The 21,323-nt window shown below is 45.6% G+C and overlaps 1 protein-coding gene across 3 annotated transcripts in view; it reads left to right on the top strand.

The window, feature by feature from the left end:
* Clybl (citramalyl-CoA lyase) overlaps nucleotides 1-21,323 on the top strand; it is a 207,777-nt gene that overhangs the window by 168,167 nt on the left and 18,287 nt on the right. For all 3 annotated transcript variants that reach the window (XM_050150433.1, XM_050150432.1, XM_050150435.1), the window contains exons 3-6: nucleotides 11,492-11,680; nucleotides 16,160-16,261; nucleotides 17,960-18,053; nucleotides 19,313-19,480. In XM_050150433.1, coding sequence (XP_050006390.1) covers nucleotides 11,492-11,680; nucleotides 16,160-16,261; nucleotides 17,960-18,053; nucleotides 19,313-19,480 — 553 coding nt within the window. The remainder of the gene's footprint in view (nucleotides 1-11,491; nucleotides 11,681-16,159; nucleotides 16,262-17,959; nucleotides 18,054-19,312; nucleotides 19,481-21,323) is intronic.

Raw genomic sequence — 21,323 nt, 5'->3', positions numbered from 1 at the left:
CAGTCTGGTCTTTTCTAAGATTCACTAATCTTACTCTCATCCGGGAACAGGCTGTTCTCATCTCTGAGCTTAGCAGGGCGAGCTGTGAAGCCTGGTGTCTCTCCACAGCATCTTCCTCCAGCAGCCTGGCCGTTGCTGGGCGAGCCAACACCTAAATGTCAAAACAGAGTCATTGCCCACTTCGCAGGTCACTCCCCATCAAGGTGTGACGCAGAGTCCAGCTAGGTGTATATTAGAGGCCAGTCTCAAAGAGTTTGCGGTTTTCTTTGTGATTATTCCATCTTTTGCATATTAATGTAAACAGCTGGGTTTCCTGCTCCACTTACAGTTAGAGAAAACAACGACGCGGTATGGCAGGGGCTAGTGGGGACCTCTGATGTTGTTAGGACTTTGATGTTCTTGAAGCCAGGTGTGTGTGGCCAGATGGGATGCCTTTCCCCTGCCCTACATGTCCAGGGGCCTCTGCTGGCAGAACCGCCGCCCAAGAGCCTTCCATCTTCTTCTCACAGGAAGAAAGGACACCGTTTTATTGTGACGCGGGCCATCCAGCGTCCGCACAATCTGTTCTGCTAAATCGCACCTGGGGCTGTTCAGAGAAGGATCTGGCAAGGTTTCTGGCTGCTGGGGCCGAGGCCCTGGCCTCAGAAGCCAAATCGCGGCAGTGGTGCGGAGCTCTGAGTTCACCACTCGGGAAATTAACCTACTTGTTCACACGTTAAACGCTTTATGAAAATTTACTGGGCGCAGAAAGAGGAAAGAAAACCCAAGTGGTTGCGCAGTATGCCTGCCTGGCTGGCACCAGCGAGGGAGCAAAGCTGCCGAGAAGTGGATGAGAAGGGCTGGCACGGGAAAGGTGGAAAGCTGGGGGAAACCAACACCAACAGCACTGCCAGCCGCTATTGTTTTGTTAGCATTCACGGTGGGGGAGGGAGAGGGATTTAATTAGAGACGATCCCGTGCATCCCACGCGCATCCCGTGCGTGGGAGTTGGTGCACTCAGTGGCTCTTGCCACCTCTACAATACCCATTTGCAGACTAGGAAGCAAAGCCTCTGCCTGTGTAGGCGGTCCCAGAGAACAGCCCTCTGTGGTGACCAGACCACAGTAAGCAAAGTTTCCCCCTTCTTTAAGGAAAAAAAAAAAAAAATGAAGCAGAGATAGAGAGATGGTTTATCGGGTTCAGGCGTTTTCCACCACGGCCTGAGTTGAATCCCTGGAATCCATGTAATGGAAGGAGAGAACTAGCTCTCTGCATGCAGGCTGTGGCACACTCGAGCTCCTCCACTCCCATATACAGATAGATAAATGTAAAATTTTTGAGAGCCAGGCATGTAGCCCAGTTGGTACCCTCCCTGCTTGCCCCAGCGTGTTTGGGCTAGATTCCCAGCTCCGCCTAAATCGGGTCAAGTTCTCCCAGCCAGCACTGCAGAAATGGAGGGAGGAGGAGGATCAGGAGTTCAGGGTCATTCTTACCCTTGGCTGTAGAACCCCACGTGGTGAGTTAGAGACCAGTCTGGAAATACTTGAAAAACAAAACAAAAACGGGGTGACCCACACCTTTAATCCCAGAGGCAGAGGCAGGCAGATCTCTAAGTTTGAGGCCTCTCTGGTCTACAGAGGAGTTCCAGGACAGCCAGGACTACAAAGGAAACCTTGTCTCGAAAACCAAAAACGAGCAAACGAACAAAAAGGATTTGCAGGTCACCACCATCATCCATGCTCTATTAATTTTCATCTCTTTCATGGTTGGTTTTAAGAAAAAATATATGAATGAGATGGAAAAGTACAACCCTTTAAAATACCTGTCAATTTATTCTAGAAGAGGGTAAGACCCCCTAAAGTGTTTGGTTAGTAAGATGGCTCAGCAGCTAATTTGTTGGATCGCTGACAAGCCCGATGGCCTGAGTCTGACCCTCAAAGTCTATATGAGGCAGAGGACCAAATCCCTCAGTTTGTCTTCTGATGACCATGTGTATGCCAAGGCGCCCACGCTTGCTCACACACAGACAAGTGTGCACGTTAAATAAATGTAAAAATGTTTAAATGCCTGTACATTTGTCATGTAAAAGGACCAGAGTAAGCCAGGTGTGGTGGCGCAGGCTCGCAGTCCCGGTTTTCCAGAGGCAGTTAGGAAAGGATGGCCACAGTTTTGAGTCCAGGCTACGTAGTGAATTCCAAAGCATCCCAGGCTCTCCAGCATGACCAGGTTTCAAAGGCCCCAAGCTAGCATGGTTAATTGGCTGTTTGTCTAACGTTCAGAAGGTACTGAACCTGTGATACCCAAACTCTTGGGAAGCGGGGAGTTGAAAGTCACTCTCCCTTACACAGGAAGCTTGAGACCTGTCTGGACACGTGAGACTCTGTCTCAGACAATCTCTTGTCTGGAAGTGTTTGTTTGTTTGAGAGAGGCAGTGTTTTTGTTTGTTTGTTTTGTTTGTCTTTTGTATTAATTTCTTTTTAGCTCTAAAGCCTAGCCCGTGTGAGCAGCTGCTTGGGAGAGTCACGGTCCAGTTTAGCGCACTGGTAGAAACAGCTGTTCTCCTGTGGCTTCTGCTGATGCCCACGTTGTTGCTCTACCAAATTTTCTTCCTTCCTGGCTGCTAGGAAGACAAATGACTAAGAGACTCGAATCGTCACCCGGTGTTCCGCTATGGGAGCAAGTCACCGCAGTGAGCTTAGCCGGCTTTGCTTCATGGCAACGCTGGTTGTGCCAAGCTACCAGGCGTTTTTACTCCTCCCGGTATAGTGCTATAACTCCCTACTGATGGACTCCGGCTTCTTTGTGTTGGCACCTGAGGTGTTGCTGAAGTGACTGACATAGAGACAGGATTTTCTGACCCCAGTGTCATTGTTTGTTCATAACCCACCATGGACAGCCAGAGAAAAATGTGGCCCAGTATGCCTCCAAGCCTTGGTGATGGGTAGAGAATCATGTCTTCCTATATAGAAGTAAGCTAGACTCTAATGAAAAAAATTGTTCTTGGGCTGGCAAGATGGTACTTGCACGAACCTGGGGACCTCAGTTCAACCCCCAGAACAACTGGAAGGTTGAAGGGGAGAAACAGCTCCATCCCATCATGCACATACACACAATCACAATAAATAGAGTTTTAAAATTTGGTTGGTTGGATGATTTTTCTGTGTAGATCTGGCTGTCCTGGAACTCCCTCTGTAGACCAGGCTGGCCTCGAACTGGTTTGTGGTGGTGCACATCTTTAATCTCAGCACTCAGGGGCCAGAGGCAGGTGGATGTCTGTGAGTTCGAATCCAGCTTGGTTTACAGAGTGAGTACCAGGACAGCCAGGACTACACAGAGAAACCCTAAAACAAACAAAAACCCAGAATCTCATGTAAATCTCAAGAAACTTGCTATAAGGCTTAGGATGACCTTGAACTTCCGACCTTTCCTGTCTGCCTCCTGACAGCTGGGATTACCTGTGAACCCCACCACACCCAGTGTGTGAAGGTTGGAGTCAGGGCCTCAGCAATGCTAGGCAAACACTTCTACCAAATGAGCCAGGCACCCAGCCCCAATAGCTGGTTCTTGATGTGCACACGGAGAGGAGACGTTTAATCCTCCTCCCACAGTGTAGCTGGAGGAGGTCGCCTGACAGAATGTATTGCCAGCATCACTTACAACTGTTCAGGCAGGGCACAGGTGATGTGCCTGTTATCTCTGCCGTGTTTGGACCCTCGGTAAGCCTGCCTCATTAAATTATGAACCGATCACTCTTGGTTTACCCTGAAAAAGAGCAGAAGCACCGGGCTCCTGCCCCGACCGGCGATCTGCAGCACCTGCAGCAAATGCCGCGTTTCCCTCCTCATAATGAAGAAAGGTAGGTGTGCAGGCCTTTGATGACTCGGTTCCCTTTTGCTTGTTTACTTTGATTCTCCCACGCAGACTGCGACCCAGCAGGAGGGCTTTTAAACCAAAACAGTTAATTACCTCCTGTAACCCAGAGAAGTCGTGAAATATAAATACCAGGAAAGGGAGAGGGCAGCTTGGCTCCAGAGGCACTTTGTACCCGTTGGGGAAGAGAGACACCTTCTCAGTCCGCCAGGGGCAGGGTGGAGGGAGACCAATTAGCAGGTGTGCTCGGGGAGGTGGTGGCCACCCACTCCGCTGTGTCAGTGGTCTGGACTGGAGACCCCCAAACAGAAGGTGAATGGGAGTGAGTCGTTCTAGGCCTTCAGGCCCTCCCAAAGGACGATGCTTCAGTGTGGATGGGACTGAGCAGGGCCCTGACCAAGGACAGACCTCCCCTAGTGCAGTCCTGGACACAGGGCACCTGGTCCAGAGCGACCTTAGGGTACACCTGTGAATTCACGTCCTCTTAGCTCTTCAGCTAATTCTCTGCTGCTCAGTAGACTTGTCTCTCTGTACAGCCCCCTGCCAGTAGGCGGGGCTCCCCTCCCCTGACTTCCTTCTTATATGTGGGTCACCCCCTTGGTTTGTGTGTGTGTGTGTGTGTGCACGTGCATGTGTGTGCATGTGTGTGTGCATGTGTGTGTGAGTGTGTGTGCGTGTGAGTATGTGTGTGCATGTGTGAGTGTGTATGTGCATGTGTGTGTGAGTGTGTGTGCGTGTGTGCATGTGTGTGTGAGTGTGTGTGCGTGTGTGATTGTGTGTGTGTGCATGTGTGTGTGTATGCATGAAGACCAGAAGTGTGAGAGTGTGTTTGCGAGTGTGTGTGCGTGTGAGTATGTGTGTGCATGTGTGATTGTGTGTGTGTGCATGTGTGTGCGTGCGTGCGTGCGTGTGCCTCAGCACCCACATGGAAGTCAGAGCACGGCTTTCAGGAGTCATTTTCTCCTCCCCCGTCAATTCTAGGACTTGAACTTAGATTACCAGGCTCATCCATGGCAAGTGCCTGTCCTCTTGAAGTCATCCCATCTGTCCATTCCGGCTCCCTCCTAGGGGGTGTTCCTTCTGCTGCCGCTATTGAAATTCTTAGTTGTCAGAGTCTCCAAGCCCAATCCCAGCCTCCCTTGCTCCTCTCGGGCTCTGTGGGAAGGGCCACCCCTGCCTGTGGGCGGCAGGTTTTGTTCCACTAGCTAAACCCTACTACACTTCTAATCCTATGGGCCCCATCACTAGCCATATACTGCCTTATGGGACTACTAAATCGGTAAGGTTACTTTGACGGTTCCTCAGAATGCTGAGCGTACAGTTACTATGTGACATTATAAAAGGGAGGGGTTCACAAATATCCATGGAACATGTCCCATAACATCCCAAATTAGAAAGCAACCTAAATGTTCCTTAGTTGATGATAGGGATGATAGGTTAAGTATAACTGCCGTATGAACACAATGGGATATTGTTTGACAGTAAAAGGTGTTGATGGATGACGGAACACGAGCAAGTCCTGACACATGACCACAGATGAAAGAAGCCATTTACGGAAGGTTTTATATTATGTTTCTGGGGGCTGGAGAGATGGCTCAGAGGTTAAGAGCATTGCCTGCTCTTCCAAAAGTCCTGAGTTCAATTCCCAGCAACCACATGGTAACTCATAACCATCTGTAATGGGGTCTGGTGTCCTCTTCTGGTCTTCAGGCATACACACAGACAGAATATTGTATACATAATAAATAAATAAATATTTAAAAAATATATTATGTCTCTGAGTTCCAAAGCAAAGCAAATATGCAGAAAGGAAAAGTACGACTGGGGGAACTACATTGTATGAATCTTGTCTCGTTAAAGCGTTACCAAGGGACTGGAGCTAGGGCTCAGTGGTTAGGGACACTTGTGGCTCTTGCAGAGGACCTGGATTGGGTTCCCAAAGCCGTCGTGATGACCCATGATCGCCCACACTCCAGCTGCAAGGGATTCAGTGCCGCTGCCTTCTTGCCTCTGAGAACACCAGACATACATGCAGTGCTCATTAAATCTTCAAAAAGAAAAAAGAAACCAAACAGAAAACAAACCCACCAAAAACTCACAAATAGTTGTCTACAAATTGTGTCCTCAGATAACAGAGTGAAAGTTGTTATTCTTAAACTCTTTATTGTGAGGACATTCAGATAGACACAAATGTCTTCTCAGAGAGTTTTGAATGTCCTCATTGTGTTTTCTATGTTGTATTTGCCTGTTGTAGAGTTGATTAAATCTCCTAGATGAGAAATTTCAGTACATACCATAGGCTTCCCAGCCTTCTTGGTTCTTGAAAGATGGTTTGTAATTTATTTTTTTTTGCTGTAAGCCCTTGTTTTAATGTATCTTTCATGATTAACACATCAAAAACTGTCCTGTATCAAACTCTATCGTTTCACAGTAAATAGGGACAACATGTAGAAGGCTGTAGGATGAGTCAAGGAATGAAATTTTAAGCCAGTTAAGACACAGAATGTCATCAGTGCAAGGTTTTCTTTTTCCCTACCTTCCTTCCTTCCTTTTGTTTTTCCTTTCAGGAAACAACCCAAGATTTCTTCTCCACAACAGCAACACAAACCATGAACTAGAAAGTCACATGGCCAAAGCATGCCCTGTGCATCTCTGAAAAGTCGGAACAAAATTCATTATTTTGTACAATTAATGCCTTATTAAATGCCCACACTGTCTCTTGCCTCGTGAAACACACTGCCAGTTTGCAAGAATCGAGGAACATGCTTTTCAATTCGGTTACTACATCCCTCTTATTCTGTATGTTTATAAAGAAACGCAGTATGGACTCCTGATACAACACACACCTATGTTGTGCTGCGGGCATTTCCGCTTTTTACTATGTGTCTCTAGAAAGGAGGCCTTTAAATGGAACAGTTCGCACAAAGTTTTTTTTTTTTTGATTTGTTTTAAACTAAACTTAACCTTGACAATTTTAATATAAAGAAGCTGCTATCAAGGCCTTATGCTCAAAACTTGGAAGAGTCCACACCTGTAAGATCACTACAAGTGAGATGAATGGAAATGGGTTAAGAGGGGTCGGTCTAGAAAAAGTAAAATTTACTAGTGCTTTGGAATGTAAGACACAGCAGTTCTCTCTATGGAATGAAAATATTAATTTTATATGTGCCTTTTAATTACAAAGGCTGTACATCTCCCCCGAGTCTAGGAGGTCCTTCCTACTCTTAATTACCGGATCTCAGCGTCTAGTGGAGGCAAGCTTTCCCCCTTCCCTGTTAAGGGTATACTTTAATGTTCACAGTTTGTGCATATGCGGGGGAGAGGGGGCACAGAGGGAAGGTGTTAATTCAGATGTTAGGGAACTGTGATGTGATGCTGTTATTTAAAGCATGTATTTGAGTGTGTTTATACTCCGTGGTTCTATAAATAAAGCCGAGGGGGCTCCTGGATGTCTCGATGCGTCTTGAATCCCGTGCCCTGTCTGTCTCATCCTATCCGACAGTAGAATTGATGCTCCTCTAATCCCTGGAAGTTTGGGGCTAATGAACGGACTGCTGGGCGGCCGCCACGGAGCTTGGTCCCAAACTATACTGTACTTCACACTCGATTTATTCTCCAGATGGCGAGACTGTGCCGCCCCGCCGCGAGGGACCACCCCTTCCACTGGAGTGTAAAAGTGGACGGATGTTGTTTTCTTTGCAGATCTCCTCGTTCTGAGCTAGAAACTCGCAAGGATGATTAGTTATTAGCTCTAATGGGTGCCAACTGAACCAACTGCACGCAGATTTTCTTCCTTAGTTTCGGAGGCCGCAGTCTTGGGGATGGTTGATTTATCCGCTTCCTTACGTCACCGGAGTGTGTCTCCTCCCCAGGTGACAGGAATCCAGGCTCTGAAATCATAGCACGCCTTGGTTCCTGGCCCAGACACGGTCACACAGTACTGTGGCTTATGCATAAGGACAGTTTTATTAGCCTCTGGTCCACTGCACCAAACAGCCTGTGACACGGAATGTCGACCAGTTGCGGGAGCTTTGGGAAGGCCACTTTTCAGAGCAGGGCCCTTGGAAGATTCTGGTCCATCCCAACTTGTCTGAAAGCCACGTGAAATCTGCAGTCAGACATGATACAGAGGATCCAATGGCACTAAGTGAACACTTCCAGGATCCATTCAGCCTTCAAGCTTGTCAGTTCCGAGAGGGCCACGTTCATCCTTGCAGCGTGATCCCTCCTCAGTCTCCCTGAGACCAACTTTCCCCCCATAGCGTTCTTCCACCGCAAAACACGTTCCTTTCAAAATTTCTGAAAGTCACTCTGAGCACCCCACTGAGGGAGTGTGACAGGCGCCTGGAGACCTCTTATTAACCCACCTGAAGATGGGGATGGAGGGAGGAGTAGGGGTGGGAAAAAAGATGCGCGAAGGGAAAGGAATGATGAAGATGGTACGGAGAAGTCAAACGAACAGACCGGGTGGTCGGAACCCACAGAATACACACCACTAATTGTTCTTAGAAGCTGCCTTCCTCACAGCCCAACAGATGGCTTGGGTGTATTTACTAGCACAGTGACATATTTTACCATTAAAATAATAATAAAAAAATCCACACACTTGTTGGTTGGTGTAAATCAGTAAGGTTGTTGGATATTTTGGGATACGTACCAGAGGGATGCGCTCCTCATTGATGTAAATTGTAGCAATCAGCAGCCTGTTAGTCAGGGTGTTGTATGGCAATACACCTCAGACGCCGTCCTCTCTCTCTGGAAAGGTGCACCACCGTGCCAGGAAGAGCGCCCTGTTTATTCTGAGCCAAAAAAAACAAAGAGGAAGAAAATGCTGAGCGCTGGCTGCTCATTATTATAACACGAAACGGACTAATCAGATTATGCCTAGAAACTGGAATTAGAGGCTTCGTTTGCAGCCAATTTCACAAAGATTGAGTTTTACTAAGTCAGCCGGAATGTGCAGAAACCATGGCAATCTGACTTCAGATGAGAAATCACAAACAGGTTTGGGATGTGAGCTCTGAACAAACATTTCTCTTCAGATCCAAAGGAAATAACCACGCAGCTTAAGGGTCCGGTTCTGCTGGACACCAGAGAAGCAGTTTAGAGAGTCGCCAGGGATTCTGCGTCATGGAGCACACGTTTGGTAGACATGTTGATTCAGTCTTTTCTTTTTAAAGACAGGGTCTTGTAATATAGACCAGGCTGGCCTAAAACCCGATGTCCTCCTCCCTCAGCTTCCTGGGTGCGCCACCATTCTTAGCTTGACGGCATAATATTTTTACCCTTAAACAATCCAGAGAATTACCTTTTATTCTCCCGGTCAGTGTTTCGGTAGATCTAATGCAAGGCTGTCCTTTATAGGGTGAGAATCCGGAAGTTAGAATGTTTGCAAATCCAAACTATCCGGACCTAGTAACTGTCCGGAGGTGTGCAGCATGACCTGGCTTTTTAGGGTCTCTGAGGCTGTGGATCTGAAGGCACAGGAACCCCTCCTGCTACAACAGACAGCCATCGAGCCCCGCTATCAGGCTGACTCCTGTGCTCGGTCATGAGGACATCCCTGTTAGCCTCTGCAGCCACAGTACATAGAGTACTTAAGTGGACTGCACTGTGAAAAACCGGTTTGGGCAAGGGTGGGTACTGGAGAGGGGGCTTAGAGGTTAAGAGCTCATCTTTCTCTTGAAGAGGACTTGTGTTTGGTACCCCATACCCTCATCAAGTGTGGTTCACACCCGCCTGTGACTCCATCGTCAGGGGAGTCTGATGCCGCTTACCTCTTAGGGCATTTGTGTGTACATACATCCTACAACACACACGTATGTAATTAAAGACAAATCTGAAACATGAAATAATGGCCATCCATCATGTGGATCACTATTGACTGCATCATCTCATGTGCTTTCTCATGCTTTTGCCTAAATTTGGCCTAAGTATGCACAGCCAACACTCTGGAAATCAGGTTTGCACAGAGACATCCTAAATTCATTCTGGGTGCTCTTTCCCCTGTCCCGATAACGCTAAGCTACACTCTGATATCACTGTTTAGCTCAGGCCCCAACTGGAAGCCTTTCCGATTTCTATTCTGTCTTATGTCTAGTTTAAATCAACTGTCTTGGGTTGTCTCTGTAGGTCTAGACTTTATGTTGGCTTAAATAATTCTATCACTTTTTGTTTTAAGTAGGCTCTTACCATGAAACTCTGCTAGCATGGAACTCGCTATGTATAGACCAAGCTGGCCTTGAACTCCGTGATCTGCTTGCCTCTGTCTCCTGAGTGCTAGGGTTAAAGGCGTGCTTACTTCGTGCATCAAATAATTCATGGTTCTCTATGCTTTGGGGAGCTCTTTTCTAAGATATGTGTTGCTATTCAAATGGCTGCATATTGTCAGTTTTTTCAAAGGTTTATGTAATTTTATTTTATGTGTTTGAGTGTTTGCTTATGTGTGTAAATGTGTATATATATATATATATGTATATATATATATATGCACCATGTTTGTGACTAGTGGCCATGGAGGCCAGCAGACTGTATCACTCTGCGGCCACCAAGTGGATTCTGGGAACTAAACCTGGGTCCTCTGCAAGAGTACTGAGTGCTCTTAACCGCTGAGCCATACTTGCAGCTCCAGGACCTCTTTTTTTTAATTCATTCATCAGTATTAGATGCTTTAAAGTTTTATTGGTGTAATAAACATTCTTCCCAAATGAAGCTACCTTTGATAAGTGTTCCTTCTGGCAGGGAGAATTTGTTGAGGGCTGTTGGCAAGATGGAGGACTTTATTTTTGAAACTAGAACTGGCGGTAAAGAATGGCCCTAAGAACTCCCTTTCTCTCATTGCCAGCCCTCAGTTCTTCGTGTTCTCACTCCCCCCACCCCGCCCACCCCACAGTCTTCACCTCCAGCTCAAAGCTGGTACGGCTTTTCTCGGGATAATTCAAATGTGACTTTCAGCTTCTCATAGCTGCAGCAGAGACTGTCAAATGAAAGAGAACAGTCTGTTTGTCAAGCACTCCATGAAGGGATTTCTTAGTGCTATTACTGGTTCCCTCTGAATTAGAGAGAACCTTTCATGAAGTACTGAATGTCAGGTTCCTGTAAACCCTTCTTAATTGAATGTCAAGATGCAACTTGGTCACACACAAAAAAATAATAATAACACAGATGAACCCTTTTTTAAAACCGTGATACCCGGGGAGCAGAAGTGCAAGGGCTTGCATTTCGACTGTACTGACGGATGCTGGTGCCACGACTCCAGTGGCATCTGGCTTCTAAGACTAGAAATGAAGAAAAGGGGAGAAAGACTTGGAGCTATGCTTAGTGCACAGTTCATGCCCAATCAGTGAATTATTTTACCCCCTCCACTAGAAAGTACACAAATGAGCACACTGCTCTGCCGTTCAGAGGTACACAGTCAGTATGCTATGCATGATGGTCTATCCCCCTTGTGTTCCAGCCATCGGAAAGATGCGTAGAAATCATCCGCTCCCCTACGAGTGTGGATGACTTGTTTCCACTACCATTTTCTCATGGACAGAAATGGTGTTATTCTCATCAGAGTCCACCAGAGTTCCGGGACTGTTCCTTGGGTCTTCCTGAATGTTAAGAGTAAACTTAAGTACATTTTTCTCAACGTTCACAGGATGAAGCTCGACTGAGAATAGTAAGAACTCTTGAAGACTTTGACCTGGGCCCAACAGAAAAGTGTGTGAGAATCAACTCAGTGTCCAGTGGTCTGGCTGAGGCTGACCTGGAGACCATCCTGCAGGCCCGAGTTCTTCCCTCTAGTGTGATGCTACCAAAGGTGGAAGGTCCTGAAGAAATCCAGTGGGTAAGCTGTGCTTTGCTGTGTGGCTCAGGGCCAGCTAAGGAGTCGTCTCCAGGATTGGGTGGGGACGGCATCGGTTTAGAGATGCGCGCACACACAGCTCACGCCATAACTCATGCATAGAGCGGTTGCTTGTCATGTGTCAGGTCCTGGATTCAGTCAGTACCGTGAGAAAAGAGAGAGACTCGAACAGACAAGGAGAACATGGGGCTGGATGTAGCTCCATTGGTAAAGTGCTTGCCTAACATGCAGAAGGCCCTGGTTAGGTACCACACAGCATCACCTAAAATTGGGTGTGGTGACAAAACCATATAACCCCAGCACTCAGGAGATAGAGACAGGAAGATCAGAAGTTCAAGGTCATCCTCAGGTTTGAGGCCAGCCTGGGCTACATGAGATCCTTTCTCAAGAAAGAAGCAGAAGGAACTGTGAAGAGCAGGTAGGAAATCTCTCTCCTTCCCCAAGAATCCCACTTTCCCCAACGCATTTCCCCGAAGAGCCCTCCTTTGGAAACAACTGCTTTTGCTTTCTGAGTGTATCTGTGGTCACTGCAGCTGCCTCCGTAGCCCTCACAAGTCAGTTCCTCGACACCAACTTGCCTGAGAATCCATCCGCCCTGCTGCTGGGAAGCCAGGGCTTGTACTTGGAAGAGCCATGGCGTAGATGGTTCTGGCTGAGGCTCTCCTGGAGCCGTCACAGGCAGTGAGGACCTCTAGCCGCTTACGAAGCAAAGAACCCAAAGCAGAAAAGGGAAAGGTCACTCCTTAGGGCAACTGGAGGAAGAAACAGGAAGCTTTTAACTCGTGGTTTTAATTAGCTCAGATATTATTTCCTGAACAGCTCTCTGGTGCGCCCCTTTTTAAATTACTGTCAGGTGTGTTTGCATTTCACGACAGACTTTTCAGCCAATAAAAGCCTGAAATGTAAAGTGCTTGGCATGTCAAATTACTTAAGAAAACTTTGAAATGGGCCCAATTATGCTATGATTGTTTTAATTGTGAGATTCGGGAAGGGGGTATTGAATAGGGAGTTACTATTATTCTGCAAGTTCCTTGAATAAAATGCCATTTTATTATACCACTTGGAGCAGAACCTTTGGGAATAACTGGGCTGAATGGCTGGTGGGGCATTCAAAGCCATATCTCATATTATCCTGAAGGCTGTGCCCCTAGACATAGCAATACTGTGAGTAGCTGTCATACCTGGTGAAACTGCTCACTTAAAAAAAATTAACAATGTATTTTTTAAAATAATCCTTGGTGTCGCGCCTACATGCATGCATCTATGAAGCTGTCAGACCCCCTGAAGTTATAGATGGTTGTGAGCTGCCTTGTGGGTACTGGGAATTGAACCCAGACCCCCAGAAGAGCAGCAAGTGCTCTTAACCACTGAGCCATCTCTCCAGCCCCAACTGCTCACATTTTTAATCTATCAGGATATGCTTCATCTTTATTGTCCATACGTGGATTACCTGCCACTATGGCTGCTGAGCACTTGAAATGTGGCCAGCGTGATTGAGGCGTGCACAGCTCAGAGTAAAACACACACGTGCCTGACTTTAGAAAGTTGGTATTCTTCCCAAGTGGAGGAAGGAAAATGGAAAACATCTCAGTTTTATAGTGGTTCCATATTGCAGTCATAATATTTGGGATCTACGAGTTGAATATAAGATATGAAAAGTCAGTTTATCTTCTCTACTCTTTAACCGTAGCTACTGAAGAGTGAGAACTGTTACACTTGTAGATGCCATAGTATTTGTGTTGGCCGCTCTACATTGGAGCTCTCTCAAAGACCTGCTCATCAAGGGCTTATGTTTACTTAGTTAACCAGAGATCTCACCAAGTTAGCCTTAGTTACATAGAGAGACAGGGGTGTAGAGCCTGTTAATGTCCTGAGGGCTCCGACCCCATCCAGACAAGTGTTAAGCTGATGGAGGACTCTAAATTCCTCTTCCCGTTAGTTTACTCGTTAATGCCTATTAACACCGCGTCGCCTTTCACTGAAGTTGGGGATGAGATCTCCCCAACCTGGAGCTAAGCTTCCTGTCGCTGTTTCAGATCCGTGGATGTGAGGGGCACTCTGAAATAGGACTTGTAGCTAGCAGAAGTCTCCGGGGCTGTTTATTTTCCTCTCGGTTTGTATGTGTGCGGAGCGTAAAACCCCAAGCCTGACGCACAACTGAAAGACCGGCTTGCTTGTTTTCTTTTGTGTGAGAATCGCCTGCTCGTCTTTTGTCGTTAGTGTGGGCTCTTGTCTGACTGGCACGGCTTATTGGGCTGTAACAAGCGTAACGCTGCCTCTTTTGTCGCGGGACAATTCTCCCACAAATCCCAACAGTGTGCATTCTTCCAACAGGCTATTGGGTGTGCGCGGGGACTGAAAGAATTGCTGAGCCCTGCTACTTCATCTCCTCCCCAATCTCTTTGTAATTTTCCCCCCTTCTTTTCCTCACACCCCCCCTCCCCAGTCCCCTCCACCTCGATGAAATGAACACTTTACCAGGCCGGAAACATTTAATCGTCTCCTTTTGAAAAAATTAATTGAAACTTCTCCACTAGTTACCTTTTGTGTCAGTACTTAATGCAATTTTTTAAGAAAGAAGGGGATGGGGAAGGGGGAGGGGCTAGCATATTTTATTTTTAAATGCCCCTATTGGCTATAAAGCAAAAGGCATTAGAGGTTTTGTTCATTAAGAACAGGGGATATCTTGTAAAAGATTTACCTACTTGTAAACTTTACGATTTTTGTAGTTATAATGACTATCACAGAGAAAGGTCCAAGTAGCCTTGGGAGTTCTTCTTCTTCTTCTTCTTCTTCTTCTTCTTCTTCTTCTTCTTCTTCTTCTTCTTCTTCTTCTTCTTCTTCTTCTTCTTCTTCTTTTTCTTTTTTTTTAATGAGAAAAGAAAACCCATAGCTATGTATTCAACACTCAAACAACCAATATTTCACTACTTGTTTTCAAGTTTAATTGTGACATAAATTATGTTTTATTTTCCCAGCATCTAGTACCGTATGGCTGCCCCATCCCGCCAGCCTCCTCTTGGCCTGGGCTGTGGTCGTGGATGGCTCCTTCCCTGAAAGTTACTAGGAGAGGAGCTGGTGACGCGGCTCGGAGGGAGGGGCGGCGAGCAATGGGAATCATTCTTCATTACTGAAAGCTGTGATTTATTTTAGCCTAATTGTAAAGTTACTGCAAATCGCTGAAAAGCTTTTTAAAGATCCCAGTGATTAGGTTTTTTTTAGGGGGGGGCGCACAGGCAAGGAGGGGGCAGGTAAAGGGGAAATAACACCTTTAATCCTGCCTCTGGTAAATAGGCTGCCAGCTTTTAAAATGAGTTTCCTTTCTATTAGTGAGAATATTATGCTAAGCCTTAAGCATTAGTTTTTTTATGTTGCCATAGCAGCCTTATTCCTGCAGGGTGGTGACCTGTGATGATTACAGTACAAAGCTTATAGGCCTTGAAACCCCCTTTGAAGATGAAAAGTCTTTGATGGTTTATATTTATGCAAATCTCTTAGATATGATTTACCCAACTGAGACTGAATGGAGAGATGATTAAAATTCCCTTTTCCTTTGATATCCATTAATGGCTGAATATTCCTTAAATTTAAATGGATATATATGTTTTCAACTTTATTTACAAAAATATCTTTATTATACCTGTGTTTCTTTCTTTCTCTCTCTTTTTTTTTATCTTCCCACATCTTATTAGATCTAGATAGACATAATAGATTTACAATTTAGATTGTGGGGCTACCCCCCCCTTTTTGAATCGGGGGGTGTGGGGGATCTGCGAGGGAGCTTTTGTATGTTTCCAGATGATAGATTTTGGAATTTGGGCTACCCCACTGGCAGCACAGAGCTAGCTGTGAACTGGTCTCATGGAAAAAATTGGCAAGCTTTGGTCTTCAAAGAATTAAACTTCCTTTTTAAGGTCTTCCTAGGTAAGGTTAAAAAAAATTTATGAAGAAAACCCTCCCGAACAAAGGGTAATGGCACTGTAACGAATGATACCGATTTTACATATGTAGAAGGCAGCTGAACGCCGCGCAGTGCACGTGTGTCGGTGTTGGGTTCGAAACAAAAACAGAAGGGCAGGTAGTGAGCTGCGCTTTGTTCCCGCGCCTGCCATTTGCATTTAGTGGAGAGGAGAGGGTGAGGGGTCCTGGGTAAATATGTTTTTCAGGGAACCATTTAAACCTGGGAGTCTCTCCTCCCTCCTAACTCCTAGGCCTCAAATTATTTCCTCTGGAGGAAGGCGGATTGTGGTGTTTGAGATTTCACTTTCTGGTTTCCGGGGAACTTTGTTACCTTTAGTTTCTCTGCTTTTGCTCCCCCCCCCCCCTGTTCCTTTGTGTGGATGAAGGAGGCTGGGATATTAGTTCCTCAGGTCAAAGGCTTCAGCCCTGCTCCTGTGTCTGCATTTCAGGGGTTGAACTTCTGTTCTTGTCGCTAATCACCTATGACACTTCTGATTTTAGTTTTCAGACAAATTTTCATTCCACTTAAAAGGCCGAAAACTTGAACAGCCAATGAATTTAATCCCCTTTGTGGAGACTGCCATGGGTTTGCTCAATTTCAAGGTAAGAAAGCCATAATGTGGTGATGTAAGTTAGCATTTTATTTTAATTACCTAAAGGGAACTGTTTTTTTTTTTTTAATTTGAACATCTACTTAAAATTTTTTTAAGGAAAGATTTGTAAACAAAGAAAGGTATTTATACCATGTCTTATCCATCCTACTCCAAAAATATTATCTTGGATTGTCAATATCTTGGAAGACAAAGAAACCAGTTTAAAAAGAAGGCCTTGTCTGTCTCAAATATCTAAAGAAAACATTTATGTGTTCCTGGAGTATATACATATATATAAAATCACAGAATGAACTATGTTTTGACTTGGTACATGTATAGATTAAATGTACATGGATATTTTATTTTGTCACCTTTATGAATTAAATTTGAATTGTTTTTCCTGAAAATTGTCTTTCCATCCTCAAATGCCCTGGCCTCTCTGTAGTACTATAATCTGTACTCTCTAGCGGATAAGATTATTGTTTATAGTTCACATATATAAATAACTTACAGTGTCTTTTAGCACACGTTTAAAAGGATGAGCTGAGCCAGTTCTCAGCCACCGTGGCTGTGTGGTTACATTAAACTACCTGTCCTCCCAGACCCAGAGCCAGCTCGTCTGTCTCCCTGATTTCCCAGACTGTGTCTTCCAGTCCACCTGACCTTCGAATGACTGTCTAGCACCCCCTGTGCCCTCTTCCCAGATTTTCTAGTCCTTAATGTTTTAATATTTTGTTTTATTTTCTTCCACTCCAGAGGGCAGGGGGAAAAATCACTAATAAAAGTTAGATGGTCTGCAGTGGAGAACATACAAGCAGATGCTCGGGGAGTTTTACAGACCTACAGGGGCGTGCAGGAGGGCCGAGTGCAAATTTTGGGGGGCTGCTTCACGCCTGTCTTGTGACTAACTCCTTTATACAAATAACCACAGAGTGCCGCAGCCCACCCTAGTACCCCCAGAGCACAATCAGGAGCACATACACCCCTTAGCTGGAATCAGATATGAACAGTGATTTAATTTCAAACCACAATTTTGCCATTTTATTCAGTAATGTATTTAGGCACTCCCACAAGGCCTGAAATTAATCAACAGTATCCCCACCACTTCCTTCATCGCGTTCCCACCCACACAAATGGTAGCACTTCGCAGGCCCAAGACCCACAGTTCCACCTCCCGCGAACGTGATTCGTCTTTATTTTCGTCTGGACGTGTCAGAGTTGCTTTGTTCCACTCCCTGGGTGACCCGTAGCGTTTCCCCCTTCGAAGTTGTAGGTTTTGCACTGCCTGACTTTAAGCCTGAAACCGTTTTACTTGACCCTAATGCAAATAATTCAATTAGTTGGATTTCAAAAATTCTTCCCCTTCTCCTGTGGCTTTATGTTTACTACTTAATTGTCACTTAAAGCAAAAACAAATTCTGGAGAGACATAAGTTACTTATAATAGAAGCTAAAAAAAGTTCACTCAAAGTCGTCTAGAAGATTGGGTGGCCTCTTAATTTGAGCATTCTAGCTATGTAATAAATAGTGATGGCTCTATAATGTAAACACCAGGCGGAGCAAACGTGTATGAGGTACTCATCCAGGGAACACTAAAGCTTTGGGGAAGGGCTCAGTTTGTTTCAGCCAAACTGTGTTAGCATCCAGATCTTTTGTATCGCTGGTGCACTGGCTCCCAGCCTCTGAGGCCCTGTCGTGTTCTTTTCCAGGCAGTGTGTGAAGAGACCCTGAAGGTTGGGCCTCAAGTGGGTCTGTTCCTAGATGCAGTCGTTTTCGGAGGAGAAGATTTCCGAGCCAGCATAGGTGTTGAAGATCTCTCTCTCTCTCTCCCTTAGCCCTACCCCACCCTGTGTGTGTGTGTGTGTGTGATTTTTTCTTTGCCCCCTCACGAAGGGACATTTGCATAAGAATGCATATTTCCCAGTCCTGACCATGGCTTTTTTCATGACAACTCACTGACCACCACTTCCCGATAACTTAGGGCTCCATTTCCTGCTCCCAGAGTCCTGCGTCATTATGTCCGCTCACTTATAAAGTAACTAATAAAAGCCCCTTGCAGCCTCAGGCATGCTCAGGAACATAAGGGGTCTACTTGGCTTCTACTAGCAGCAAAAGCCCGATGCTGGCTTGAACACTTTGTCCTCACGTCAGTCCAGGATCTGGGCCTCCAATCCCGTTGGCCTCAATACAGTGTCTTCTACATTAAATGTAGTAGGCAAATATTTTTTAAGATAGATTATAAATTTGCCTTAGTGTATATTTCAGAACATTTGTTGTTAAACATTTCCTGGCCCCAGCCATTGCCCAGTGATGTGTTTCTCTCCTTGCGCACTGCACTCTTATCTGGGCGTTTCCACGGTTGGAGCCTGGAGGCCAACATTACAAAAAGCATCTTCAGACCCACATCCCTGGGTTCTGGGGACACTTTTCCTAGTATTGTAGCCCAACTTTAACCAGTGACACACTCCCTCCCCTCAGGGTGAAAAAGAAAATTTTATGTTGACACAGGTCTTCTCAGGAGACTCTCCTGTGCCCCGCAGCTAAGTGTACTACAAGAGGTAGACGGGCGCTTTCTGCCTCTCCCAAAATGAGAGTCTTTCTCATTTCCCAAGTGCTCCAACCAAACCCCAGAGCGCAGGCTCAGGACGTCTTTGAGGACAGATGTGACAAGACAGCCCGTGCCATTCCTAAGAAGTGAGCCACTTCCCCACACGTGGCCTCCCAGATACGTGCAGTTCTGTGTTTGGCCTGACACTCTCCAAGTGATAACACAGAGGAGAATCAGGTCGCTGTGACCCCACTTCCACCTCCGGGTACGGAGGAGGGGCCTTTTCCCGGCGCATGTTCCAGTGATTATATTGAAAAGCGTGCCAGTTCACTAGACACGTGCGCCATTCAACATTCCTTCCCCATACACCTGTCTTCCTGTGCGTATTAATAATTGCTTTTCTGGGATGCAGTCCCCAGGGAAACGCCTTTATAACCTGGTTCCTATAGTACGTGTGTCTGGGTTTGCTTCCAAGGGCAAAGTCTCACTTTTCTGTGCATATTCCACTTAACAGGTGCAACAAGCAACAAGGACACCCAAGACATCCTCTATGCCCGGCAGAAGATTGTCGTCATAGCGAAGGCCTTTGGCCTACAAGCCATAGATCTTGTGTACATTGACTTCCGAGATGGAGATGGGCTTCTCAAGCAGTCAAGAGAGGCCGCCGCTATGGGCTTCACTGGTACGATGCCTGGTGCTGTCTTAAGTGCGTACATTAGCAGGCATCCCAGGAAAAAGAGATGTCTGCTCACCGCATGACCTGTAACACGAGACGGTGCACAGAGCAGAAAGCACATAATCACTAGCTGGGCTGGTGGTGGGTGGCTTGCTCTCTCTCTGCAAATTATAAAACATAACACTCGTTTCAGTTTTTTTCTTTGCATTTGTTACTCCCTCCAACATCTTACTAAGTATTTCAGTGTAATTTGAACTGACCCAGGCCAGGGATGAGGCCATTATGGGAGGGTTTCAGAGTGAATAACTGTCAGAAATTTAGATTGATGTAACATAAGAAAATGTTCCTAAAATAGTTAAAGTATTAATTCATCTTTAATTGATGATATTGCCTGTGATTTGATTTTTACTTATAGCTGCTTTTTAAAAAATTTCTGGATACTTCAAGCCCCTTTCCTCTCTCAATAAGTGTCTGCATACCTGCCAACGTCTATGGGTACGGACTGGCACTGGGTCCATGAGTCCCTCGCAGGCCTGCATGGGGTACAGGCAGGCACTGACAGTCATCAGTGTGCTCGTCGCTCCTGTCCTCAGGAGTCCAAGGAACAACTGAAAATCACGTTCTGCAAACAGAACTCTGTCTTTTGAAAACCTTAGTAGAATTCTTATGCATAAATAATCCTGTGCAGTTGCATGCAAACGTGCACATGAGTGTTTTCACACACACACACACGTATTCTCTCTTTCTCTTGTTTATCCTTACAGTGAAAGTGCTAAGATTGATAGCTATAAATATACCCAGCAAGGAGGAGGAGAGAAGGAAGGGAGGAAAAAATGTTATTCCCTTTTAAAGATATTTTGGTACTATACCTAGTCAGAATTTAGCTGAAAGTCTCATAACATGCCTTGAAATGAAAAAAGGTGTATTAGCAGAGGATCTCTTATCCTGAAACAAAATAGAAAGGCCTAAGGAACACTATGGCTATTTTAGAATAAAATAATCCTGACATCTGTTTTGTATCTAGCAGATACTAAAATAAACCTGATGCCTAATTTTTTAAGCTTAAGAGCGTACGATCCCATGCATAGAAGTGTTGTCCAATGATTTCAACTATTAGTATTTTCTCCTTATATTTAATATAGACGGGGGAGGGGGAATCCCCCTGCTAATCAGCGCACGGGGCATGCCTGTCCTTGCCTCCTTCCAGTGGCCAGTTAGGATGAGGCCCAAATGGGAAAGCTGGAAAAAGAATTCCATGAAATCTATCTAAAAGACCCTGATATTGTTGGCCTGTAACATGTGCCATTAGCTGCCAGGCAGCCAGATGTTGCTCTGAAGTGAGAGCAAATTCAGTAGGAAAGAGCGCCCTGGCCTCAGCCACCAGCCCTTCATGTTCTTGGGTTGATGTTTTTCCAGCTTCCTCTGGGGCTCAAAGGTTTCTCAAGATACAGAACTGAATTAAATTGGTCCCAAATTCAGTCTCAAAAGACAAGCTATTTCAAATCTGGTTTAAATGTCTAGACTGTGCCCAACTCAGCACGAAGAACTTATGGACCTGGCACTATTGTTTCTGCCCAACGGGGAGTATTTAATCACAGGAAGATGGAGGCCAGGGTGCAGGGAGGCACCGAGGGCACGGTGCCCATTGTGCATCCAAGTGACAGAAGCTGGAAGCTGGGGGCCACACTCCGTTCATACTTACTGATTTTGAGAGAAGAGCTCTTTGTTGCCACGACTATATTTCTACATACTAATAAAAGGTGGTCAGAAGAGACTACGTATAGCGTTTTTTTAAACTCATGCTCTCACTGAATATTTTATGCTACCCTTATCTTAGAGTACTAGGTTT

Source organism: Alexandromys fortis, unplaced genomic scaffold, assembly GCF_014885135.2.
Source record: "Alexandromys fortis isolate MF-2015 unplaced genomic scaffold, M_Fortis_MF-2015_v1.1 scaffold_66, whole genome shotgun sequence".
NCBI classification, from domain to species: Eukaryota; Metazoa; Chordata; class Mammalia; order Rodentia; family Cricetidae; genus Alexandromys; species Alexandromys fortis.
This window is presented reverse-complemented; position numbering and strand designations above follow the sequence as displayed.